Raw genomic sequence first — 23,292 nt, 5'->3', positions numbered from 1 at the left:
TTGCCAACAAAATTATGGACCAGGGTATTACCAATAATTAAAATCTATCCATCTTGTCCTAACTCTTTACGAAATTTTGAATAAAGAAAAAATGTAGACTGAGGATTCCTTTACCCATCTTCTGTGCACCAGTAATCTTCAGTTTGCAACCATTTGTTCAGTGACCATATGAAGTTACAATGACACTGAAAAAAATTGACTTATGACCATTGCAGCATCCCCACGGTCACCTGATCAAAATTTGAGTACGGACAACTAGCATGTATTTATGATGGTTGCAGTGCTTGGGGTCATATGACCACCATTTGTGATCTTACCAGCCGGCTTCTGGCAAGCGAAGTCAATGGGGGAAGCCAAACTCTCAACACTTTATTGGTTCATTTACCAACTGCAGCAATTCACTTAACCATGGCAAAAAGATCGCAAAATTGGGCATTAATAACTTCTTACTTAGCAATGGAAATTCTGGTCCCAATTGTGGTCCTATGTCAAGGACCAGCTGTATAGCCAGATGTTACTCCATGGGATCTAAACTCTCTACTGGGAATTGAACTAATGAACCATTACATGTTAGATGATCATAAACAATGCATTAGCTTTAGCAGCTCTTCAAGGCCAGGGAGTTCTACAGAAAAGGTATCTGGAATCTATCAAAATTGCACATGAAGTCCACTTTCACTTAAGCACTCAAAGAGAGATATTTCCATTGCATTATGTTGTTCACTTACCTAGAACAACTTGCAAATGAATAATGGATTGTATCCAATGATACATTTGTTTTTGCAAAAGGGGCAGGAGTTGAATTGATTTAATTGATTTAATTATTCCCTTACGACCTATGCTATGCACAAAGAATTTTTGACATTTAAATGGATTTGAAGAACTAGCAAAAATTTGTTGAGTGACTTTCAAAACTATGGCACAGTAATGAGGCCACTAAATACAAGTCACAGTTCCTGGTTCTGTGTTTCCTGAACTTCTTTTAATAAATAAACAAATGAATAAATAAATCCTGCAACATCTCCTACATGATGTTCCCTCAACTTCTACCAAGTATTTTGGAGAAGAAAGGAAAAGAAGACAAACAGCTGGAGCAGGTAGGCTTGGGGTCTTCTGATAAACAAAGATTCTAACTGAATGTTATCAAAAACTTCCTAACAGTGGCAATTATCTAAGTATTTCATGACATACATTCAAGTTGAGGTTGGGAGGTCCTCTGAAGGAGATGTTTTGAGTTCCAGTCCAGAAGACCAAGCCAGACTGGATAGCTTAAGTAATCTTTTCAATGCTTAGCTTGTAGCTGGAGAAAGAATTTTTTTAAAAAACTTTGATTCCACCACCATTTATTCTTGGGAACGTTATTAACCTGTTTGCCGTGTTATTTGCATCGAGAAATCTTGCTTGCTGAAAAATCAATTCTTCCCTGATATTGGTGGAGCTAAAACAATGGACACAGTGATCACAGTCACAATAAGACACTTTAATTTCTTTTGGTAAAGGCTGCCAATGTCATTCCATATAGTATAAACACTGTCCTGCCTATTGGACGAAGGAGATGTTTAGAACAAAAGCACAAGAATAAGAGAGTCGTTTTAGGATATCAGATTTTCCAAGCATTTTTCATCATCACAATGAAATAGACATCGGTGTCTATCGAGGCACTGACACCAGCGTAATAGTTCATGAATTCCTCTGTTGTGACCTACGACAGAAAAATTTGACAATAGAAAAATAAAGTTTTTATTTAAATAAATGCGTAAACTATTATGCGCAAGCATTAAATGAGACATTATCTTCTGCGGGAAGATTTTCATTCATGTATATTCAGTGGTGGGATTCAAGTAGTTTAACAACCGGTTCTCTGCCCAAATGATTTCTTCCAACCATCAGGTTGCCAAACTGCTCAGAAAGTTAACAACCGGTTCTCCCGAAGTGGTGCAAACTGGCTGAATCCCACCACTGTATATATATTCCCTTTTCACCCCTATGAGTGGTACGTTCGTCCATTTCAGGCCTCTGTCAGAGACCTGGGAGTTTGAGAGTTCTGGACAGTATCTTAGCTGCTCTTAGCACTGCACTCTTCTGGCCAGAGAGTTCTGATGTTGTTCCTGGGACCTGTTGAAGCCACTTCCCCGCCTTAGGAATCACAACCCCAAATGCTCCTACCACCATTGAAAATACTTTGGTCTTTATTTTCCACATTGTCTCCAATTTCTCCTTAAGGCCCTGATACTACTCCAGTTCCTCAAACTCCTTCCTGATGCTGGTATTGCTTGGCATGCTACACCTGTCACCACCATATTCTTCTGGTCCTTGTCTACTACTGCATTGTCTGGTTGATTGGCTGGTACCTGCCTATCGGTCTGGATCTGGAAGTCTCATAGGACCTTGATCTTAAAACCTGCCTAGGTTTGCCAAGGTACAATTCAATTGCACTGCTCTTACAAGAAGCATGACGGACAATGCCACTGAAAGAAACAAGTGAAACGTGTTTTACTGGAATGCAAGGGCCAAAGAACATTAGATCTAACCGCATAATATACGAGCCCTGCCAATCCTTGCCCTCACATTTTTCCTATTAAAAGAGTTTGGATTTAATTTCACAGTTCTAGAACAAAATTAAACATCGTTAGAGATACAGAAACATAGTTTGCATCATCGCAGTGATTTCTTTTGAAATGTAAGATATATTCCATTTTCCTATAGGACTAAGTTGCATTCTAGGGCTTTGGGGGAATGGAAAGAGACAGAACCAGGGGTGAAATTCAAAATTTTTCAGAACCAGGGGTGAAATTCAAAATTTTTCCCTACTGGTTCTGTGGGTGTGACTTAGTGGGCATGGCAGGGGAAGGATACTTCAAAATTTCCATTCCCTCCCCACTCTTGGGGGAAGGATACTGCAAAATCTCCATTCCCACCCCACTCGGGGGCCAGCCAGAGGTGGTATTTGCTGGTTCTCTGAACTAGTCAAACTTTCCGCTGCCGGTTCTCTGGAACCTGCCAGAACCTGCTGGATTTCACCCCTGGACAGAACTATTGAGTATCAGTGCACAATGCCTCTTTACTATGTCCAGTGGCTGCAGAGGAGGAAGAGGACTAAGAGAAAATATTTCTGTTGATAATTTCAGCAAATCCCTCTAAAAGACAACACAGCTTATGGAATGTCTGACATGATTGACTTAGTTTTGGTTTGCTTTTAATCTCCTTCTCACTTACCTGTCCATCTTTATCATAGGGTGAATCAAAGTTGTCCAGGAAAGTCCTAAAAACTTGGTCTTCACTCCATTCTCCATTTTGGTACTTGGGATGATGTTTTACATTGTAGACTCCTTGCAGATCTTCAATGGTGATGACTCCATCCCCTGTCTTATCTAGCTTTCTAAAAGCTTGCATGATGACTTCTTTCCTTGCATTGGACATAGGAGGCTAAGAAAAAAGCATAAAGCAATATCATTTTAAGGCCACTTTCTTCCCAGCCTTATCTTATTACTTTCTGTTTCATAATATCTAAAATGGGTTTGGAGAGTTATGTTTCCTCTGCCATTTTCAGAACATTAATGAAAGATGTGAGCATGGATTGTCAAAAAAAAAAAGAAAGAAAGAAAAGAAAAAAAAATAGTGCTGAAGAACAGTGGATGCAATGTAGGAAAATATGACATAACTAAATTAAAGCAGAAAAACCTATCTGCAAATCCCAAAGGTTGTTTTTTTCAAGAGGCAACTGGACTTTCTGGTTTTTCTTTGAAGACTTTTCGCTTCTCATCCAAGAAGCTTCTTCAGCAAAGAATATAACTCTTTTCATTCCCCACTCTCCTGTCAGAGTTGAAGCTTCTTGGATGAGAAGGGAAAAGTCTTCAAAGGAAAAACCAGAAAATCCAGTTGCCTCTTGAAAAAAAAGCACCTTTGGGACAACCATGACCTGGATGACTCAGAATCTCCATAGACATTTAGCTATGTGCAAATCATTATTTGCCTTGGGGCTAATTTCATACCTTTCAAAACGGTGCTTTGGGGCAGCTGGATAACTCCAGTTGTTTACTATGGTGTGCACCATATTATTTGTAAGCCAAAATGGAGGAAATACATCAGATGGCGGTATGCAAAGGTGGGATTCAGCCAGTTCTGTCCGGTTCGGGAGAACCGGTAGTGGCGACTGTGGGAGGCTCCACCCACTCAGATGTAATGCACAAGCAAAGCAGTGGTGGGTTGCTAGCGGTTCTCCCCGGTTTGGGAGAGTCGGTAGCGGAAATCTTGATATGAGAGCGAACCAGTTTGCTCCTAACGTCAGCTGGGTCCTCCTGCCTGCCCCCGCGCTATACCTACCTTTACTCCTTCGTTTTTAGCTCAGCTGTAAGGCGCGGCAGAGTGGATTGCCATGCCTGAGCTGTTTTTTTACTCTATGCGCTTGTGCAAATTGCAAGTTTGGCGCACATGCAAGCGAAGTAAGTATGTGTGCGGCGATCGCGTGCAAAGCGTGTGCGTGAGGTGAACTGGTGGTAAAACTGGTTAGAACTCACCACTGGAGCAAAGAGCATTTGTGGAAGGCCTTGCGCGTGCACACGTGCTCACATTTGCCAACCGGCAGGGAAGATAAGTGAATCTCACCTCTGGAGGTCTGCACAGGTCACTGATCATCTGTGAACTAGTGCAGTATTGCATAATCTGATGCATTTGGCTACTAAGCCTTCTCCAGAAGTTTGCTATCATTTTATTTGTAGTTGAAAAGAGCAACGGTCTCCTGGCTTATATTCGACTGCTATCCACTGGTTGTTCCTGCGGATTTGGCTACTTAGGCTCAATTCCCTTCTAACTGAGAACAGTGGTTTTGAGTTGGTGGAGGGGTGGGGGGGAAGCACTGCTGGCATCTGAATAATATTTGTGTGCCTCTCGCTTTAAGACTGAATGCTGAAAGAAGAAGATGGAAAGCAGAATGGATAGAGGTGTGGGAAGATATAGAGAGAGCCTGTGCGGGATCGCAAAGGGGCTACAACAGGATTTTTTTCTTTTTTTTAATTGAAACTGATTTATATGGCTGTCTATCTCACAGATGCAACTCCAGGCAGCAAACGGAGATTTCAAGAAAGATAAGAACAGCATATAAGCAATAATAGATAATATTTTGCCCACTGCCTGAATCCAGGGGTGAAATGCTCCCAGTTCGGACTGGATCATCTGATCTGGTAGCAATGGCAGCGGCTGGTTTGGAGAACCAGTAGCAAAAATCCTTGCCCTCCCCCATGCCCAGCTGAGCCACCCAATCATCAGAGGGTTTTTTTTTTAACTTTTAAAAGCATTTTTTCTTCAGCCAAAAAAAATGCTTTTTAAAAAAAAAAAAGCCGCTGATGATTGCGTGGCTCAGCTGGGATCGTCAGAGGCTTTTAAAAGCATTTTTACAACCTCTTCAGCTGAAGAGGTTGTAGAACAAAATGCTTTTAAAAGTAAAAAAAAAGTTGGCCGTGCCCACTTAGTCATATTACCTCCCCCACCAACCCATGCCCATAGAACCGGGAGTAACAAATTTTACATTTCACCCCTGCTTCAATCTACTGTGTCTAAATGGAGATGAAAGCTAGTGTAGTGTTTGACATTAAAAGCTCTAAAATTCTTGTCTGTCATTTTCATGTAATCAGGTACAGGTATCTGATAGAAGCCTGCTTTCTAAGTCTCCCTGTTAGATTCGGGCAATAACGAGGCAGGAGACCAGGATAGTGACAACAGCTCTTTACTATATGGTGAACCCAGCAACCAGCGCTGGGAAAAACCTCTCCTTATATACAGTTTAACCGGGGGCTTCAACCAATCAGCAACGTGCTATTTTCCCGCCAAAACTTTTAAAGATACATTACACTCCTTCCCTCCCAGAAAACACTTTACCACTATTTACATAAAATTTGCATCTTATTTTTCGACGTAATCACGCAAGTAGACTGGGCGTCTCCTGACTCTTTCAGACCTGCGCAATTCATTCCCTGGGAGTGAGTCGAGCTGGCCGGAGGGACTGTTTGTTCCTCTCAGCTCCTCCTCTAGGCCATCCGGCCCTGGATTATTTGCAGTCTTCCCTGCTGTCTTCAGGATGAACCAGTTGGCGTCGCTGGACCTCCCGGCACTCAGATAAGTCCTGCGTTAGCCCCGGGTTTGAGTCAGCTGTGGATTCCAACATTGAATAGTCAGGGCATGTTTCGTCTGATTCTGCTTTACCGGTTATGCGTTTCCTTATTTGATCTATGTGGCGTTTCCATACCCGGCCATCCTCTATCTCTATTAGATATGATTTTGGTCCTGTTATTTCTAGGATTGTTCCTGCTAACCAGGTCGGGCCCTCGCTGTAGTTGTGTGCCCACACTCGGTCGCCTGTTGCCATCTCTCTTGTTTTACCTTGTGCCCCTTTGTAACCGTCTGGTGGGTAGTTAGGGTTTAAACGGTCTAGGGGGCACCTAAGTTTCCGACCCATTAATAGTTCGGCCGGGCTGCGGCCAGTTGTGACACAGGGGGTTCTGTGTTGGACTGCTAGGAATGTATCGATTTTAGTTTGCCAATTGCCTGGCTTGATTCTGGACAATGCTTCTTTTGCGCTCCGAACGAAACGTTCTGCAAGGCCGTTCGTCGCAGGGTGGAAAGGCGCCGAGAGGACATGTCGGATGCCCTCCTCTGCCAAGTACCCCTCAAACTGGGTTGCCGTGAATTGCGGGCCGTTATCGGAGACTAAAGTGTCGGGCAACCCATGGGTTACAAATAGGTGCCGTAGGGCTGAGATCACGGCCTCGGCTGTCATGGATCTCATGAGAATGATTTCCAGCCATTTGGAATAGGCATCGACTACTACCAGAAAGGTTTGGCCGTGGAAGGGGCCGGCAAAATCGATATGGATCCTAGACCAAGGGCCCTGGGGTCTCTCCCATTCCCGAATTGGGGCCGTTGGGGGTAGCGGTCTGGACTCCTGGCAGGCCTGGCATTTCCCTACCCTCTCAGCAATTTCTGAGTCCATTAAGGGCCACCACACATAGCTTCTCGCTAGACCCTTCATCCTCACGATCCCTGGGTGACCTTCGTGAAGGAGATCCAGTACCTTTTTCCTTAGTTTCTCCGGGATCACCACTCGATCCCCCCATAGCAGGCACCCCCCTTGAGCCGAGAGTTCCCCACGTTTTTTTACAAACTCTTTAAAACGCTCGCGCTCAGAGCGGGCCAACCTCTTTGTACCCAACCAATTACAGTTCTTATTGTAATGTCCTTATACGAAGCCCGAGCCACCTCTTTGGATGTGACTGGGCCAGAGTCCAAAGAGTCAATTAGCAGAACTGGTATCCCCGGAGTGGGGTCTTCAATAGTCTCTGGTAACGGGCATCTGCTCAGGGCGTCTGCATGCCCTAATTCCTTTCCTGGCCGGTGTAGTAATTTGTAAGAATACGCTGCCAGGAAGATAGTCCATCGGGTCAGTTTTGGCGAGAGTGCCACGGGCGTTGGACGGTCGCCTGCCAGCAGACCTAGCAACGGTCTATGGTCCGTGATGATTTCAAAATCACGACCAAATACATACTCATGGAATTTCTTTACCCCTGAGACTATAGCCAAGGCTTCCTTATCAAGCTGGCTATAATTCCTTTCAGTGGATGACATGGTTCGGGAGTAGTATGCAATAGGGGCTTCTGTGCCATTTGGTAACCTGTGGCTGAGCACAGCCCCCACCCCATAGGGAGATGCATCGCAACTTAATACTAATGGCAGCGTGCCATTGTATTGGATAAGGAGGCTATCACTCGTTAGGAGATTCTTTACCCCTTCGAATGCCCTAGCTTCCGCCTTTCCCCAAGACCATGCAGCCGTCTTTGCCAGTAATTTATGCAGCGGCTCGGCTACTGTTGCCTTATTCCTTAAGAATACTGCGTAGAAGTTGATCAGACCTAAGAATGCCTGTAACTCCGTTTTGTTCTTTGGAACCGGGGCCTTCCTGATGGCCCTTACCTTGCTCTCAGTGGGTGAATCCCTACCCTGTCTATCCGGTAGCCCAGGAATTCCACAGACTCAACCCCGATCTGGCATTTGTTTAGTTTAACCGTGAGACCGGCAGACCGGAAAATGCCCAAAACTTTTCGCAGCCTTACTCCTAATTCCTCTAGGTTTTCAGCGGATACCAGTACATCGTCAAAGTATGGTACCACCCCTGGCAGGCCCTGCAATAGCCGCTCCATTAGGTTCTGAAATAACCCTGGAGCCACACTAACCCCAAACTGTAATCGGGTACACTTGAAAGCCCTCTGTGAGTCACAATTGTCTGCGCTTCAGCTGTGCTGCTATCTACGGGCAGCTGTTGATAGGCTTGGGCCAAGTCTAGCTTGGCAAAACTTGCCCTTGCCCCATTGAGTGCAGTAAGTGCTGTACCACCGGACGGGTAAGCACTCTTTGCAACGCTTTGTTAAGCGTTGCCTTGTAGTCAGCGCAAATCCGGACCGACCCGTCCGGTTTGACTGGGGTGACTATAGGGTCTCCCACTTAGCATGGTCAACTGGCACTAGAATTCCCTGGTTTACTAGCTTGTCCAGTTCGGTCAATCCTGGGCTTTAGGGCTAACGGGACCCTCCTAGCCTTTAGGCGGATAGGGGCAACTTGGGGTCTAAGTTAAAGAGATAGGGGTCCCCGTGTACTTGCCCAGGCAGTCTCTGAAAACGTCCCCAAATTCTTTCACGAGTGCGTCTTTGAGGTCGACTTCGTTTCTGAAGATTCCAGTCACTCCCATGCCCAATGCTCGGAACCAGTCCAGTCCCAACAAGCTTGGCAGGGTCCCATCGACGATGGTGATGGGCAGAGTTTTCTTGTATTGTCCATACTCGACGTGGACGGACGTTACCCCTCGGACGGGGATGCGATTCCCCTGGTAGTCTTGTACCTTTAATTTCTGTGGTTGCAGTTTGCGCTTTGCGATGGCGGGTAAGGCTCTCACGAGAGTGTCCCAGGACATGATCGTGATCGATGAGCCGGTGTCCACCTCCAATCGGCACGGCACCCCCTCAATCTTTGCCTTTGTAAAGATTTTTTTCTCTAGGCGTGTTGATGCGTGACCCACTCTCACGACAGTCTGATTCAACTTCGCGCCTTTTTTAAACTGACCACTCGCGGGCAGCCGCCGTCCGCGCTCTGATTGGTCGGTTTGAATTTTTGGCGGGAAGGTTGGGGAGCTCGACAGACCTGTGCTAGGTGCCCCTTCCTTTCGCACCGCCGACAGGTTGCATCTTTAAATCTGCATTGTTGTCGTTGGTGTTGCCCTCCGCAACTCGCGCAGTCGCCCCGGTCGTCTTTCTCCGGCCTCCCGGTGTGGAAGACTCCTTCCTCCTCCTCACCCTCCGATTCGGCCTGGACCTCTTCATTGTGGACCGGGGTTGATTTCGCACCAGCCGTTGGTGCGAGCGGCTTTTGTAGGGTTTCCGCCGCTTGGGTAGACATCTCGTGAGCCCTGGCTTCGTCCAGGCGTTTGCCAGCGTTAGGTTGCTTTTAGACAGCAGCCGCCCGCAAACGGATGTCCCTGACCCCGCTGGATGAGTTGCTCCAGCAATGCCTCATCCAAGTCTCGGTACTGCAATGTTTTGAGGCTTTCCTCAGGGCGGCCATGTATGCGCTGATGGACTCGCCTCTTGCTGTCTGCTGCCTCGAATTCAAACCGTTGCACATACTTGGATGGCATTGGTGCAAAATGGGCTTTCAATAAAGTCTGCAGAGTTTGCCACGGTACCGACTGTACCGGCGTTGGCTCAACCAGGGATTCTGCGGTGTCGAAAACTTCTGGACCGCAGTGGCTCAGGAAATAGGCTCGTTTCCTGTTGTCTGAAACTCCTTGAAGTTCGTTCGCCTCGAGGAAACACTCAAGCGAGCCATGTATGACCCCATTTTCCTTAGCTGGGTCGAATGGCGCTGGCGGTGTGTAGCCGGACATCGCTGCTTTCCGCCCTTGTTTTGCTGGGTTCGCGTCTTCCTGGTGAGTTCAGCTCTTTTCCTGGCGCTCTTAGCCTCGAGATCCCACCTTCGTCGCCAGTGTTAGATTCGGGCAATAACGAGGCAGGAGACCAGGATAGTGACAACAGCTCTTTACTATATGGTGAACCCAGCAACCAGCGCTGGGAAAAACCTCTCCTTATATACAGTTTAACCGGGGGCTTCAACCAATCAGCAACGTGCTATTTTCCCGCCAAAACTTTTAAAGATACATTACACTCCCTACACAACTGTAACCCATTTGAGAGGCCAATCATCCAGTGAATTAAAATCTCATTTAATCACTACTTCCTAGCCATACTTTTTTATTTTGAAAAAACTGATTTCTTTTAAGCTGCTGTCTATAAGTTAAGGGACACGGTGGCTCAGTGGCTAAGACGCTGAGCTTGTCGATCGAAAGGTCAGCAGTTCAGTGGTTCGAATCCCTAGTACTGCATAACGGGGTGAACTCCCGTTACTTGTCTCAGCTTCTGCCAACCTAGCAGTTCGAAAGCACATAAAAAATGCAAGTAGAAAAAATAGGGACCACCTTTGGTGGGAAGGTAACAGCATTCCGTGCGCCTTTGGCATTGAGTCATGCCGGCCACATGACCATGGAGATGTCTTCGGACAGCGCTGGCTTTTTGGCTTTGAAACGGAGATGAGCACTGCCCCCTAGAGTCGGGAACGACTAGCACATATGTGCAAGGGGAACCTTTACCTTTACCTTGTATACGTTAATTCCGCTGAGTATATATTTGCCCTTCCTTTCCTTAGAACAAACATCTTTTATTAACTGGTGGGAAATGTGGGTGGAAACAGATTCACAACGGCACTAATCTCCAATCAATTAGCATTGCAGAGAGCAAATGTCTGGATTAGATCTGCTCCTACTTCTTTCTGCATGACCTTGACTCAAATCCATTGCTCATTTCCATTGCATTTAGCACTTCTTGGCAGACTTCAGTGTGTGCGAAGCACTGAGACTTCTGTACCCAGAAAGAATGTCAGCATTTAACACTGACATGGAAATGCTCCAGTTAGGGCGTTCCCAGCAGCACCGATCAGGGATTTCCCCAAATTATTTCCCCATACCAATAAACAACTTTGTCCAGTAAATGCACTGATTTTGTTATCTTTACCAGGTAGACGAGACAGGAAACATAACCAGATGAGTTAATTCTACTTCATTGTAAAGCTACTGTATATTAACAGCAGCTTGCAAATCTTAAAGTACATTTTTTTCTACTATCTCAGCAGTCCCAACCTGACTGGCTGGGGAGGGAAGGGGAACTGGGCCACATGAGTGTGCATGCACATAGCACTTGTGCATGTATGCAGCCCCTATGGGCTAGCGTCAGCAGCGGCCTGGCAGGCACATGTATGAGTGCCCCCAGCCTGCCACTCAGGCAGGTTGAGTTGCCCGTGCGGCTGCACGCCAACCAACCAGCCACTCATGTGGCCCAATTCTGAATAGGACATGGCCTGGTAGTGGGCCATGGCCTGGGGGTTGGGGACAGTGGTGAAAGCCATTTTTTTAAACTACTGGTTCTATGGGCATGGCTTGGTGAGCATGGTGTGACTTGATGGGCGTGGCTTGGTGAGCATGGCAGAGGAAGGATACTGCAAAATCCCCATTCTCTCACCACTCCTGGGGGAAGGATGTTGCAAAATCTCCATTCCCTCCCCACTCTGGGGCCAGCCAGAGATGGTATTTGCCAATTCTCTGAACTACTCAACATTTCCGCTACCAGTTCTCTGAACTACTCAAAATTTCCGCTACCGGTTCTCCAGGACCTGTCAGAACCTGCTGGATTTCATCTCTGGCTGGGGACCCCTGTACTATCTCCTTTACAGGGAGAACTAAGGAGGGTACCTTCTGAGCTTTTTGCTCTGCCCACTATCCAGTGTGGGCTATGCTCTCTCTTATCTGACGGTCCCCTGGGCAGCATCTCTTCATCTTGTCTCCCAAGGTCTTTCCCACACAAGACAGTAGAGTTGGCTATGACATAGCATGTTAGTGCAATAATGTGGGAAACTATTTTTGTTGTTGCTGAAAACTCACTCTTAATGTCAGGAGAAATTCATCAAAGTCAATTGTTCCGTTCCCATCTTTATCAAAGATTCGGAAAATCTTTTCGGCTTCGTCTTTGTCGATCAGCACAGCGTAATCATGGAGCCCTTTCACGAACTCTTTGAAATCAAGGGTCCTGCTATTGTTGTCATCCATGATGCGGAAAACCCTGAAGAAAAGAAGGTTGACTGTAAAGAAAAGAGTTACAAAGATCAAAGAGGAAGAAAAATAGGGCAATGATGTACAAATCTAGGAAAGAAGCTTTTAAGGAAAACAACAGGAGCCTTGCTTCTGAGATATAGTATATCAAGACATTTGGCTGCATAGCAATTCCTTCTTATCTGACCCCTATTTTACAATGAGAGTTCACAGCTTTGGGTGGTAAACATTGTACAGGTTGAATGTTTATGTTACTTCTATAGCAACTACTGTATTTTTTGGAGTATAAGACGTACCTTTGTCCCACAAAAAAGAGGGTGAAAATCTGGGTGCATTTTATACTCCGAATGTAGCCCCGCCCAGCTTCTCAAAGGGAGGTTTCAGAGGCTGAAAAAAGCATCAGAAACGGAGCTTCAGAAAAAAAGCCCCCAAACAGAGCTTCAGAGGCTTTTTTTCTGAAGCTGTTTTAGAGGCTTTCAGAGGCAGGAAAAAAAGCAAAAAAAAAAAAAAAAAAAGCAAGGCACAGAGCTCACAATCAAGGAACCTTTTGCTAAAATTCACCTCTGGGAATAGCTGATTGGGGGTATTCCGGGAGGCCAAGCCACCTGCCAATCAGCTTTTTTCTTATTTTCCTCCCCAAAAACTAAGGTGCTTTTTTTACAACCTCTTCAGCTGAAGAGGTTGTAGAACAAAATGCTTTTAAAAGTAAAAAGTTGGCCGTGCCCACTTAGTCATATTACCTCCCCACCAACCCATGCCCATAGAACCGGCAATAACGAGGCAGGAGACCAGGATAGTGACAACAGCTCTTTACTATATGGTGAACCCAGCAACCAGCGCTGGGAAAACCTCTCCTTATATACAGTTTAACCGGGAGCTTCAACCAATCAGCAACGTGCTATTTTCCCGCCAAAACTTTTAAAGATACATTACACTCCTTCCCTCCCAGAAAACACTTTACCACTATTTACATAAAATTTGCATCTTATTTTTCGACGTAATCACGCAAGTAGACTGGGCGTCTCCTGACTCTTTCAGACCTGCGCAATTCATTCCCTGGGAGTGAGTCGAGCTGGCCGGAGGGACTGTTTGTTCCTCTCAGCTCCTCCTCTAGGCCATCCGGCCCTGGATTATTGCAGAGTCTTCCTGCTGTCTTCAGGATGAACCAGTTGGCGTCGCTGGACCTCCGGAACTCAGATAAGTCCCTCGTTAGCCCGGGTTTGAGCCAGCTGTGGATTCCAACATTGAATAGTCAGGGCATGTTTCGTCTGATTCTGCTTTACGGGTTATGCGTTTCCTTATTTGATCTATGTGGCGTTTCCATACCCGGCCATCCTCTATCTCTATTAGATATGATTTTGGTCCTGTTATTTCTAGGATTTTTCCTGCTAACCAGGTCGGGCCCTCGCTGTAGTTGTGTGCCCACACTAGGTCGCCTGTTGCCATCCCTCTTGTTTTACCGTGTGCCCCTTTGTAACCGTCTGGTGTATAGTTTGGGTTTAAACGGTCTAGTGGGCACCTAAGCTTCCGACCCATTAATAGCTCTGCCGGGCTGCGGCCAGTTGTTACACAGGGGGTTCTGTGTTGGACTGCTAAGAATGTATCGATTTTTGTTTGCCAATCGCCTGGCCTGATTCTGGACAATGCTTCTTTGCGCTCGAGCGAAGCGTTCTGCAAGGCCGTTCGCGGCGGGGTGGAAAGGCGCCGAGAGGACATGCCGGATGCCCTCCTCTGCCAAGTACCCCTCAAACTGGGTTGCCGTGAATTGCGGGCCGTTATCGGAGACTAAAGTGTCGGGCAACCCATGGGTTACAAATAGGTGTCGTAGGACTGAGATCACGGCCTCGGCTGTCATGGATCTCATGAGAATGATTTCCAGCCATTTGGAGTAGGCATCGACTACTACCAGAAAGGTTTGGCCGTGGAAGGGGCCGGCAAAATCGATATGGATCCTAGACCAAGGGCCCTGGGGTCTCTCCCATTCCCGAATCGGGGCCGTTTGGGGTAGCGGTCTGGACTCCTGACAGGCCTGGCATTTTCCTACCCTTTCAGCAATTTCTGTGTCCATTAAGGGCCACCACACATAGCTTCTCGCTAGACCCTTCATTCTCACGATCCCTGGGTGGCCTTCGTGAAGGAGATCCAATACCTTTTTTCTCAATTTCTCCGGGATCACCACTCGATCCCCCCATAGCAGGCACCCCCCTTGAGCCAAGAGTTCCCCACGTTTTTTTACAAACTCTTTAAACGCCGCCCGGCGCCAACCTCTTTGTACCCAACCAATTACAGTTCTTATTGTAATGTCCTTATATCGAAGCCCGAGCCACCTCTTTGGATGTGACTGGGCCAGAGTCCAAAGAGTCAATTAGCAGAACTGGTATCCCGGAGTGGGGTCTTCGATAGTCTCTGGTAACGGGCATCTGCTCAGGCGTCTGCATGCCCTAATTCCTTTCCTGGCCGGTGTAGTAATTTGTAAGAATACGCTGCCAGGAAGATAGTCCATCGGGTCAGTCTTGGCGAAAGTGCCACGGGCGTTGCGGTCGCCTGCCAGCAGACCTAGCAAGGTCTATGGTCCGTGATGATTTCGAAATCACGACCAAATACATATTCATGGAATTTCTTCACTCCTGAGACTATAGCCAAGACTTCCTTATCAAGCTGGCTGTAATTCCTTTCAGTTGATGACATGGTTCGGGAGTAGTATGCAATAGGGGCTTCTGTGCCATTTGGCAACCTGTGGCTGAGCACAGCCCCCACCCCACAGGGAGATGCATCGCAGCTTAACACTAATGGCAGCGTGCCATTGTATTGGATAAGGAGGCTATCACCGATAGGAGATTCTTTACCCTTGAATGCCCTAGCTTCCGCCTTTCCCCAAGACCATGCAGCCGTCTTTGCTAGTAATTTATGCAGCGGCTCGGCTACTGTTGCCTTATTCCTTAAGAATACCGCGTAGAAGTTGACCAGACCTAAGAATGCCTGTAACTCCGTTTTGTTCTTTGGAACCGGGGCCTTCCTGATGGCCCGTACCTTGCTCTCAGTGGGGTGAATCCCTTCCCTGTCTATCCGGTAGCCCAGGAATTCCACAGACTCAACCCCGATCTGGCATTTGTTCAGTTTAACCGTGAGACCGGCAGACCGGAAAATGCCCAAAACTTTTCGCAGCCTTACCCCTAATTCCTCTAGATTCTCAGCGGATACCAGTACATCGTCAAAGTATGGTACCACCCCTGGTAGGCCCTGCAATAGCCGCTCCATTAGGTTCTGAAATAACCCTGGAGCCACACTAACCCCAAACTGTAACCGGGTACACTTAAAAGCCCCTCTGTGAGTCACAATTGTCTGTGCTTCGGCTGTGCTGCTATCTACGGGCAGCTGTTGATAGGCTTGGGCCAAGTCTAGCTTGGCAAAAACTTGCCCTTGCCCCATTGAGTGCAGTAAGTGCTGTACCACCGGACGGGTAAGCACTCTTTGCAACGCTTTGTTAAGCGTTGCCTTGTAGTCAGCGCAAATCCGGACCGACCCGTCCGGTTTGACTGGGGTGACTATAGGGGTCTCCCACTTAGCATGGTCAACTGGCACTAGAATTCCCTGGTTTACTAGCTTGTCCAGTTCCCGGTCAATCCTGGGCTTTAGGGCGAACGGGACCCTCCTAGCCTTTAGACGGATAGGGGCAACTTGGGGGTCTATGTTAAAAGAGATAGGGGTCCCCGTGTACTTGCCCAGGCAGTCTCTGAAAACGTCCCCAAATTCTTTCACGAGTGCATCTTTGAGGTCGACTTCGTTTCTGAAGATTCCAGTCACTCCCATGCCCAATGCTCGGAACCAGTCTAGTCCCAACAAGCTTGGCAGGGTCCCATCGACGATGGTGATGGGCAGAGTTTTCTTGTATTGTCCATACTCGACGTGGACGGACGTTACCCCTCGGACGGGGATGCGATTCCCTTGGTAGTCTTGTACCTTTAATTTCTGTGGTTGCAGTTTGCGCTTTGCGATGGCGGGTAAGGCTCTCACGAGAGTGTCCCAGGACATGATCGTGATCGATGAGCCGGTGTCCACCTCCAATCGGCACGGCACCCCCTCAATCTTTGCCTTGGTAAAGATTTTCTTCTCTAGGCGTGTTGATGCGTGACCTACTCTCACGACAGTCTGATTCAACTTCGCGCCTTTTTTGAATTGACCAATCACGGGCCGCTTCGCCGTTCCCGCGCTCTGGTTGGTCGGTTTGAATTTTTGGCGGGAAGGTTGGGGAGCTCGACAGACCTGTGCTAGGTGCTCCTTCCTTTCGCATCGCCGACAAGTTGCATCTTTAAATCTGCATTGTTGTCGTTGGTGTTGCCCTCCGCAACTCGCGCAGTCACCCCGGTCGTCTTTCTCCGGCCTCCCCGTGTGGGAGACTCCTTCCTCCTCCTCACCGTCCGCTTCGGCCTGGGCCTCTTCCCTGTGGTCCGGGGTTGGTTTCGCGCCAGCCGTTGGTGCGGCGGCTTTTGTAGGGTTTCCGCCGCTTGGGTAGACATCTCGTGAGCCCTGGCTTCGTCCAAGGCGTTTGCCAGCGTTAGGTTGCTTTTAGACAGCAGCCGCCTCCGCAAACGGATGTCCCTGACCCCGCGGATGAGTTGCTCCAGCAATGCCTCATCCAAGTCTCGGTACTCGCAATGTTTTGAGGCTTTCCTCAGGGCGGCCATGTATGCGCTGATGAATTCGAACCGTTGCACATACTTGGACGGCGTTGGTGCATAATGGGCTTTCAATAAAGTCTGCAGAGTTTGCCACGGTACCGACTGTACCGGCGTTGGCTCCGCCAGGGATTCTGCGGTGTCGAAAACCTCTGGACCGCAGTGGCTCAGGAAATACGCTCGTTTCCTGTTGTCTGAAACTCCTTGAAGTTCGTTCGCCTCGAGGAAACACTCGAAACGAGCCATGTAATGACCCCCATTTTTCCTTAGCTGGGTCGAATGGCGCTGGCGGTCTGTAGCCGGACATCGCTGCTTTCCGCCCCTTGTTTGCTGGGTTCGCGTCTCCCTGGTGAGTTCAGCTCTTTTCCTGGCGCTCTTAGCCTCGAGATCCCACCTTCGTCGCCAGTGTTAGATTCGGGCAATAACGAGGCAGGAGACCAGGATAGTGACAACAGCTCTTTACTATATGGTGAACCCAGCAGCCAGTGCTGGGAAAAACCTCTCTTTATATAGTTTAGCCGGAGGCTTCAACCAATCAGCAACGTGCTATTTTCCCGCCAAAACTTTTAAAGATACATTACACAGTGCCCTGCTAGATTAGACTTCTAGCCCATTTAGTCTAGCAGTCTGTTCTCACAATGAATGTGAGGTCCAAGCCCATGAAAGATGAATTGAATTCTAACTGAGTACAATCCAGCGGTGGTATTCAGCAGGTTCTGACCAGTTCTGGAAAACCGGTAGCGGAAATTTTGAGTAGTTCGGAGAGCCGGTAAATATCACCTCTGTCTGTCCCACCCCCCAATCTATTCTCTGTCTCCCAACTCCCAGCTGATTGGGAGGAAATGGAGATTTACAGTATCCTTCCCCTGCCACACCCACCAAGCCATGTTATGCCCACCAAGCCACGCCCACAGAACCGGTAGTAAAAACATTTGAATCCCACCACTGGTACAATCCTTTATTTGCTAACACCTAATGGACAGAATCTTGCCAGACTAAAACTATAATCTTCCATGTGATATATGTATCCCAAGAGATTCTAAGCTGCAGCTACCCTGAACCTCTCCTCTCCCTACACCCCACATGTAACTTGGGACTGCACAGTCTCTTAATTCAGGCTTCTCTCTGGAATGTACCACCTCCTCCCTAGGAAATCTCTGTGCTACCTAGAGTCTCCTCCACTACTTCTCCAGGTAGACATTCCATCACAATGGCCAGCCAATGGCCCAAGGAAGTCCACAAGTGTTCCACCAGATGGTCCTCAGAAGCAGTCTCCTTGCCAGCAAGGAGACCCATGACTCCCATGAATTGGTCCGATATTTATTTGAAGTCAGCTAAGCTGGTCGCCAGCACCACATCTCAAGAGTAAAAATGTGAGTCTGTCTTTAGAAAATAGTTCAAGTACTGCAGTTGCTGCAAAATACAACAATTGCTAACTGAGATGGGTCATATGGAACAGATTGCGCCAATTTTGGAGTAGTTATAATAACCAAAGTTCTGTTTCTAGGCATAATTAACATTTCTGCTTTTAATATGTAACAGTAATAATGCCTTTGGTTGGTGTATCTCAGAGATCATTTTCTGTTCTCCTATATCAGGGGTGTCAAACTTGATTTTATTGAGGGCTGCATCACGGTTGTGTTTGACTTTGGGTGGGGGGCAGGTGGCTATGGCCAGGGTGGGCGTGGCTAGATCAATGTCACTCATGTCAGAGGCACATGTGGTGGTCCGAGCACTCTGCCAACAAAAACCAAGCTCTGTTTTCGCTAACAGAGTTGTAGGAGGCTGTTGCAGCAGAAAATGGAGCTTGGGAGGGCCATGCATGACCCTCCCAAGCTCCGTTTTTGCTGGCAGAGGCACCACAGGCCAGTCCTTTGCTGTTTCCAGGGAGGCCCCATGGGCCAGATCTAAGGACCCCAAAGGCCAGCCTCTGGGCCTTGAGTTTGACACCCCTGTCCTATTGGCTGTATATCCTGTTTGAGAAGTGCTATGGCTATAAATCAGAAGATGAGTAAATGTGGGCATTTTCAGTTTTAATACCCTTTTTTATGGAATTTTCCTATTAAGATGTTTGTTTGCATAGCCTCTTTTTTTTTTTTTTTTGATTACACAAGGAGCAACTTGTGTATGAATGAAGAAAGCAGGAAGGATAAAAGAAGGGAAGAAGGGGAAAGAGAAGAGAGGGAGAAGGAGGATTGCTGTAAAACAAAAAAGATGAAATGAAAGAAAGGCAACCCCAAACATGTTTAAACTTATCAAAATGAATTACTATGAAAGTTAAAAGAGAATATATATGATTAAAAATGGAGAAATTAAAATTTGGGGGCGGAAGCAGGTGTTGTTTATATCAGGGGTCTCCAACCTTGGCAACTTTAAGACTTGTGGACTTCAACTCCCAGAGTTGAAGTCCTCAAGTCTTAAAGTTGCCAAGGTTGGAGACCTCTGGTTTATATAATAAGCATAGAAGTATTAAGATAAAATTAAAAAATGTGGAAAAAGAACATTTTGGCAGAAATTGTAACTATGTAAAATGTATTTGGCTACGACAAGTTGTGTAAGATATGACATGGTGAATACTGTGTTCATAAAATATGTGTGGGGGGTGTGTGTGAAAGAAAAAAAATCAATAAAACTTGATTCAAAAAAAGAAAAGAAAAAGAAAAAGCACCTTTGGGTTAAATACAGTTCAATACACAATAAGCACAAATTATTCACAGAACAGACAGTTCTGTCATTCTGAAACTTTTTTAGAGTTTCCAGATAAAAACCGTATCGTGCAATTAACCTTTGTCCACATAATTTTTTTCCAATAGATGGCAATGCTGCAAGAATAATTTGTTTGTAGATGTCTTTATTATCATCTTGTCATCATCTGTAATTTTCCATTCGATATAATGAGTAGTAGCACTAGAATCAATCCTTCCTTCCTTCCTTCCTTCCTTCCTTCCTTCCTTCCTTCCTTCCTTCCTTCCTTCCTTCCTTCCTTCCTTCCTTCCTTCCCTTTTTCCTTCCCTCCCTCCCTCCCCATTCAGGCCTTCTTACCTTTTTTTAAATCATGTTCCTTGAATGTGTTAAAAATGTGAAAGAAAACATGAGTGCAAAGAGGACATAAGTGTGTGATGAAAAAAGTCCAGCTAAAGAGCAGATCCTCACTCACCCCCCAGACAGAGTGGCCGGTTCACGGTTTTAAACTCTGGGAAATTTGAAATAAAGCTGAAAAGAGGCTGAACTAGCTAGTTTAGGGATGCAGGCTCCATCACTGGCTGCCACCAGACTTGTCTTCATCATCTATTTCATGGATCCATTTACCTGCCCAGGCCTTTGATGCCTGCTGAGCCCCTTGCCAGGCACTGAAGGCGTAGCTTCTCGATTGGATCGGTGGTGTGGGCAAGGCTTTTCTTGGCTTGGATGGCCATCTCCTTGTCATGCCGTGCAGTGCCTGGCATCTAGAAAAAAAGGGAAGTCAGTCATTTTAGAGCATGGAACAAAGAATATAAAGTTTGGAAAGGACCTTGGAGGTTTTCTACCCAACCTCTTGCCATGACAAATGGCTGTCCAGTCTCTTCTTGATAACCTCCCTTGATGAAACACCCACAACTTCTGGAGGTAAGCCGTTCCACTGATTAATTGTTCTCACTCTCAGAAAATTTCTCCTTTCTTCTAGGTTGGATGTCTTCCACCCATAGGTTATGGTCTTCCACCCGTAACTTCTTGTCCTGCCCTCAGGTACTTTGGAGTATGCCAAACCCCCTCTTCTCTGTGACAGCCCCTCAAGTACTGGAAGATGGCTATCATATCACCCCTAGTCCTTCTCTTTATTAGACAAGACATACCTAGTTCCCTCAATTGTTCATCGTATGGTTTAGCCTTCAGAATCCTTCTCCTCTTTGCTGCTTTTCCCTGCATCCTTTCTAGGGCCTCAACCTCTTTAAAAAAATTTAAAAGGCAGTAATTCATTTGGGAAGTGATTAAGGTGTAGAGTGTAGAACCTCTCTGGCTCAGGAATTGGTGCAAATGGCACACAACATAAAGGCCCTTGTATGACTCCTGCTGGAAGAGCAGGTGTCGCGAGTCCTCAGATTGCACACCTGGTCTGTCTGGGAAAGTGCAATTTCATGCAGAATCAAAGATGTCAAATTCTCAGATCCAGATGATCCAGCAAATCTCAGATCCTGGATTTGCTACTGTCTGGGGAGCATTTGGAGAGCAGCCTTTTGTCCCGCCTCTCTCTAGAAGATCCCCTTCTATCAATTTATGCAAGTTAACTTTCCTGAAGTAAAACCAGAAAAAGGGCATTCCAGCAGGTATGCTTATTGCAGTTCATGGAGTGCGTATGTGGGCGTGTAAAACCACAGCAACAATAAAATGCAGAGCAGTAATTTCATAATGCCTTCACAAAGTCTTTACAACCATCTGATAGCATCAATCTGAAAAGCACTTGGTTTCCTCCTTAACCTACAAGAGAATTCAGACGATCTGGCAAGGTCAGTGAAGCAAAGATTTTTACGCAGTATTTAATGCTCTTCTGTCCTTTAAAAAAAAAATCACAATCATTTCTATTTAATACAACAAAGATGAACTACTCTTTTTGGTTTCTGTACATTATAAAATTTATCTGTCGTATATTTTAACTGGTTGTTCAACATCTTGGAAGGTTTCTGGCTGAAAAACACTTCAATCATAATTTGATGATGATTACGTCAAGCAAATTTGCTACGTACAATGAAGGCTCTTCTCAGATCACCCAGCCTCCATGTTCTCCTGAATCTCAGAGTTACATACCAAAGTTGCAATTATGCTGAGTTTGCTGCGTATTTCTTTTTTGACTCTCCATAATACAACCTATTTATTATCCCAGATGTCATTTTTTTAAATTGCACAAACTTTCTAAATAGGCAAAGTAGCAAAGATGGGAAAGATAGGGATATAAATGACATAGTAACTTCTGGAAGCCAGTGATGAAGGGGAATGAAAATAAAATATTTGGTTACCTTGAATCTGTCACCTGTTGCTTCCACCTGAAACTATGGACGCTTTCTTGTAGAGAAAATAGGCCTATCTCTTCCTTGTGTTTCCTCCCTTCCCCTAGCCTACACCCTCCTCCCCTGATTGGGCTGTGGGGGAAGGATGAATGCAAAAACCAACAGGCAGCGAAGTCTGACTGGAAGACATCAGCTGTCCATCCATCTCAGGTTACTTGTTTACATATCACTCCCCCGCTTGAAGTTTACTACCTCGTTTCCAAGGTGATGTGGGTAGCCCAGATAGGCCTCATGCAACCTGCCCTGGTTTGAATCCGTCTCTTCTCTGGCTAGAGATGCTCTTTCATGCTACGTTCCTCTCTTCTGCATCTAGCTTTCAGGATGACTGAAGATCCCAGGGTCTCAGAAAATACTTTTTATTTATTGTTTTTTTGCTGCAAGAAAAAAGCTCTCTGACTTTCAGCGTAGAGGAGAAAAAGGGAATTCACCTGAATCTGCTTTTTCATTAAAAAAAAAACCGGGAAGAGAGAAAATGATGTGGAAGGTTACAATTCAAGGGGGAAGGTTTGAAGTTTTTACGCCCGCTGAAATGCTAGTTTTGTGTGTGTGGTCTGCTGGAGAGTCCTCCAGTCACCATAATGGAAGGAAAGGTAAGTTCTGGGCAAAGATTTATTTCTTTGAAATATTTAACACAACCTGCTTCAAAACTATTTAGACGAATGGTACATTTGTACAAAATAGGGTTTTAGAAATCTTTCTGGTCAGAGACCATATACCTTTAAGGTGGAGCTAGATCAAGATTTAATCTACTAGTGACAGGAGCAAAAATGCCTTTTATTTTAAAATGATAATGATTATATGAATATGATTGATGTTTTGCTGTAATATAATATATGCTCTTTTTTTGTTTCTGAAATAACAAATGGAGAGGCCCAATAAAATAATGTAAAGTTATATTTTCCGTTCGCATTTCCCCCCACCCCCCCGTAGGTTTGCAAGTTTAGCGCCCTCCTGCAAAAGGAATGCAAAAGTCAAAAATTTTCTGCAATATAACAAAGTTGGAAGGGACCTTGGAGGTCTTCTAGTCCAACCACCTGCGTAGGCAGGAAACCCTACACCATTTCAGAAAAATGGTTATCCAATCTCTTCTTAAAAACTTCCAGTGTTGGAGAATTCACAACTTCTGGAGGCAAGTTGTTCCACTGATTAATTGTTCTAACTGTCAGGAAATTTCTCCTTAGTTCTAAGTTGCTTCTCCCCTTGATTAGTTTCCACCCATTGCTTCTTGTTCTACTTTCAGGTGCTTTGGAGAATAGTTTGACTCCCTCTTCTTTGTGGCAGCCCCTGAGATATTGGAACACTGCTATCATGTCACCTCTAGTCCTTATTTTCATCAAGCTAGACATGCTCAGTTCCTGCAACCGTTCTTCGTATGTTT

General features: G+C 46.0%; 1 protein-coding gene across 2 annotated transcripts; it reads right to left on the bottom strand.

Moving 5' to 3' along the window:
- Positions 1-910: 910 nt before the first annotated feature.
- Positions 911-21,937, bottom strand: CAPSL (calcyphosine like). Of its 2 annotated transcripts, none has more exons than XM_058170134.1 (5): positions 20,706-20,729; positions 20,182-20,318; positions 12,029-12,225; positions 3,217-3,426; positions 911-1,702 (listed from the first exon to the last, which is right to left on the bottom strand). In XM_058170134.1, exons 2-5 carry the CDS (start codon positions 20,297-20,299, stop codon positions 1,601-1,603), a joined length of 627 nt encoding a protein of 208 aa, XP_058026117.1. In that variant the 5' UTR covers positions 20,300-20,318; positions 20,706-20,729; the 3' UTR covers positions 911-1,600. The 2 variants fall into 2 exon arrangements, with proteins under 2 accessions (XP_058026117.1, XP_058026116.1); XM_058170133.1 differs by lacking the exon at positions 20,706-20,729 and adding an exon at positions 21,864-21,937 and having other exon boundaries at positions 922-1,702; positions 12,029-12,206.
- Positions 21,938-23,292: the final 1,355 nt, after the last annotated feature.

The sequence above is a fragment of the Ahaetulla prasina genome, chromosome 2, assembly GCF_028640845.1.
Source record: "Ahaetulla prasina isolate Xishuangbanna chromosome 2, ASM2864084v1, whole genome shotgun sequence".
In the NCBI taxonomy this organism is placed as follows: Eukaryota; Metazoa; Chordata; class Lepidosauria; order Squamata; family Colubridae; genus Ahaetulla; species Ahaetulla prasina.
This window is presented reverse-complemented; position numbering and strand designations above follow the sequence as displayed.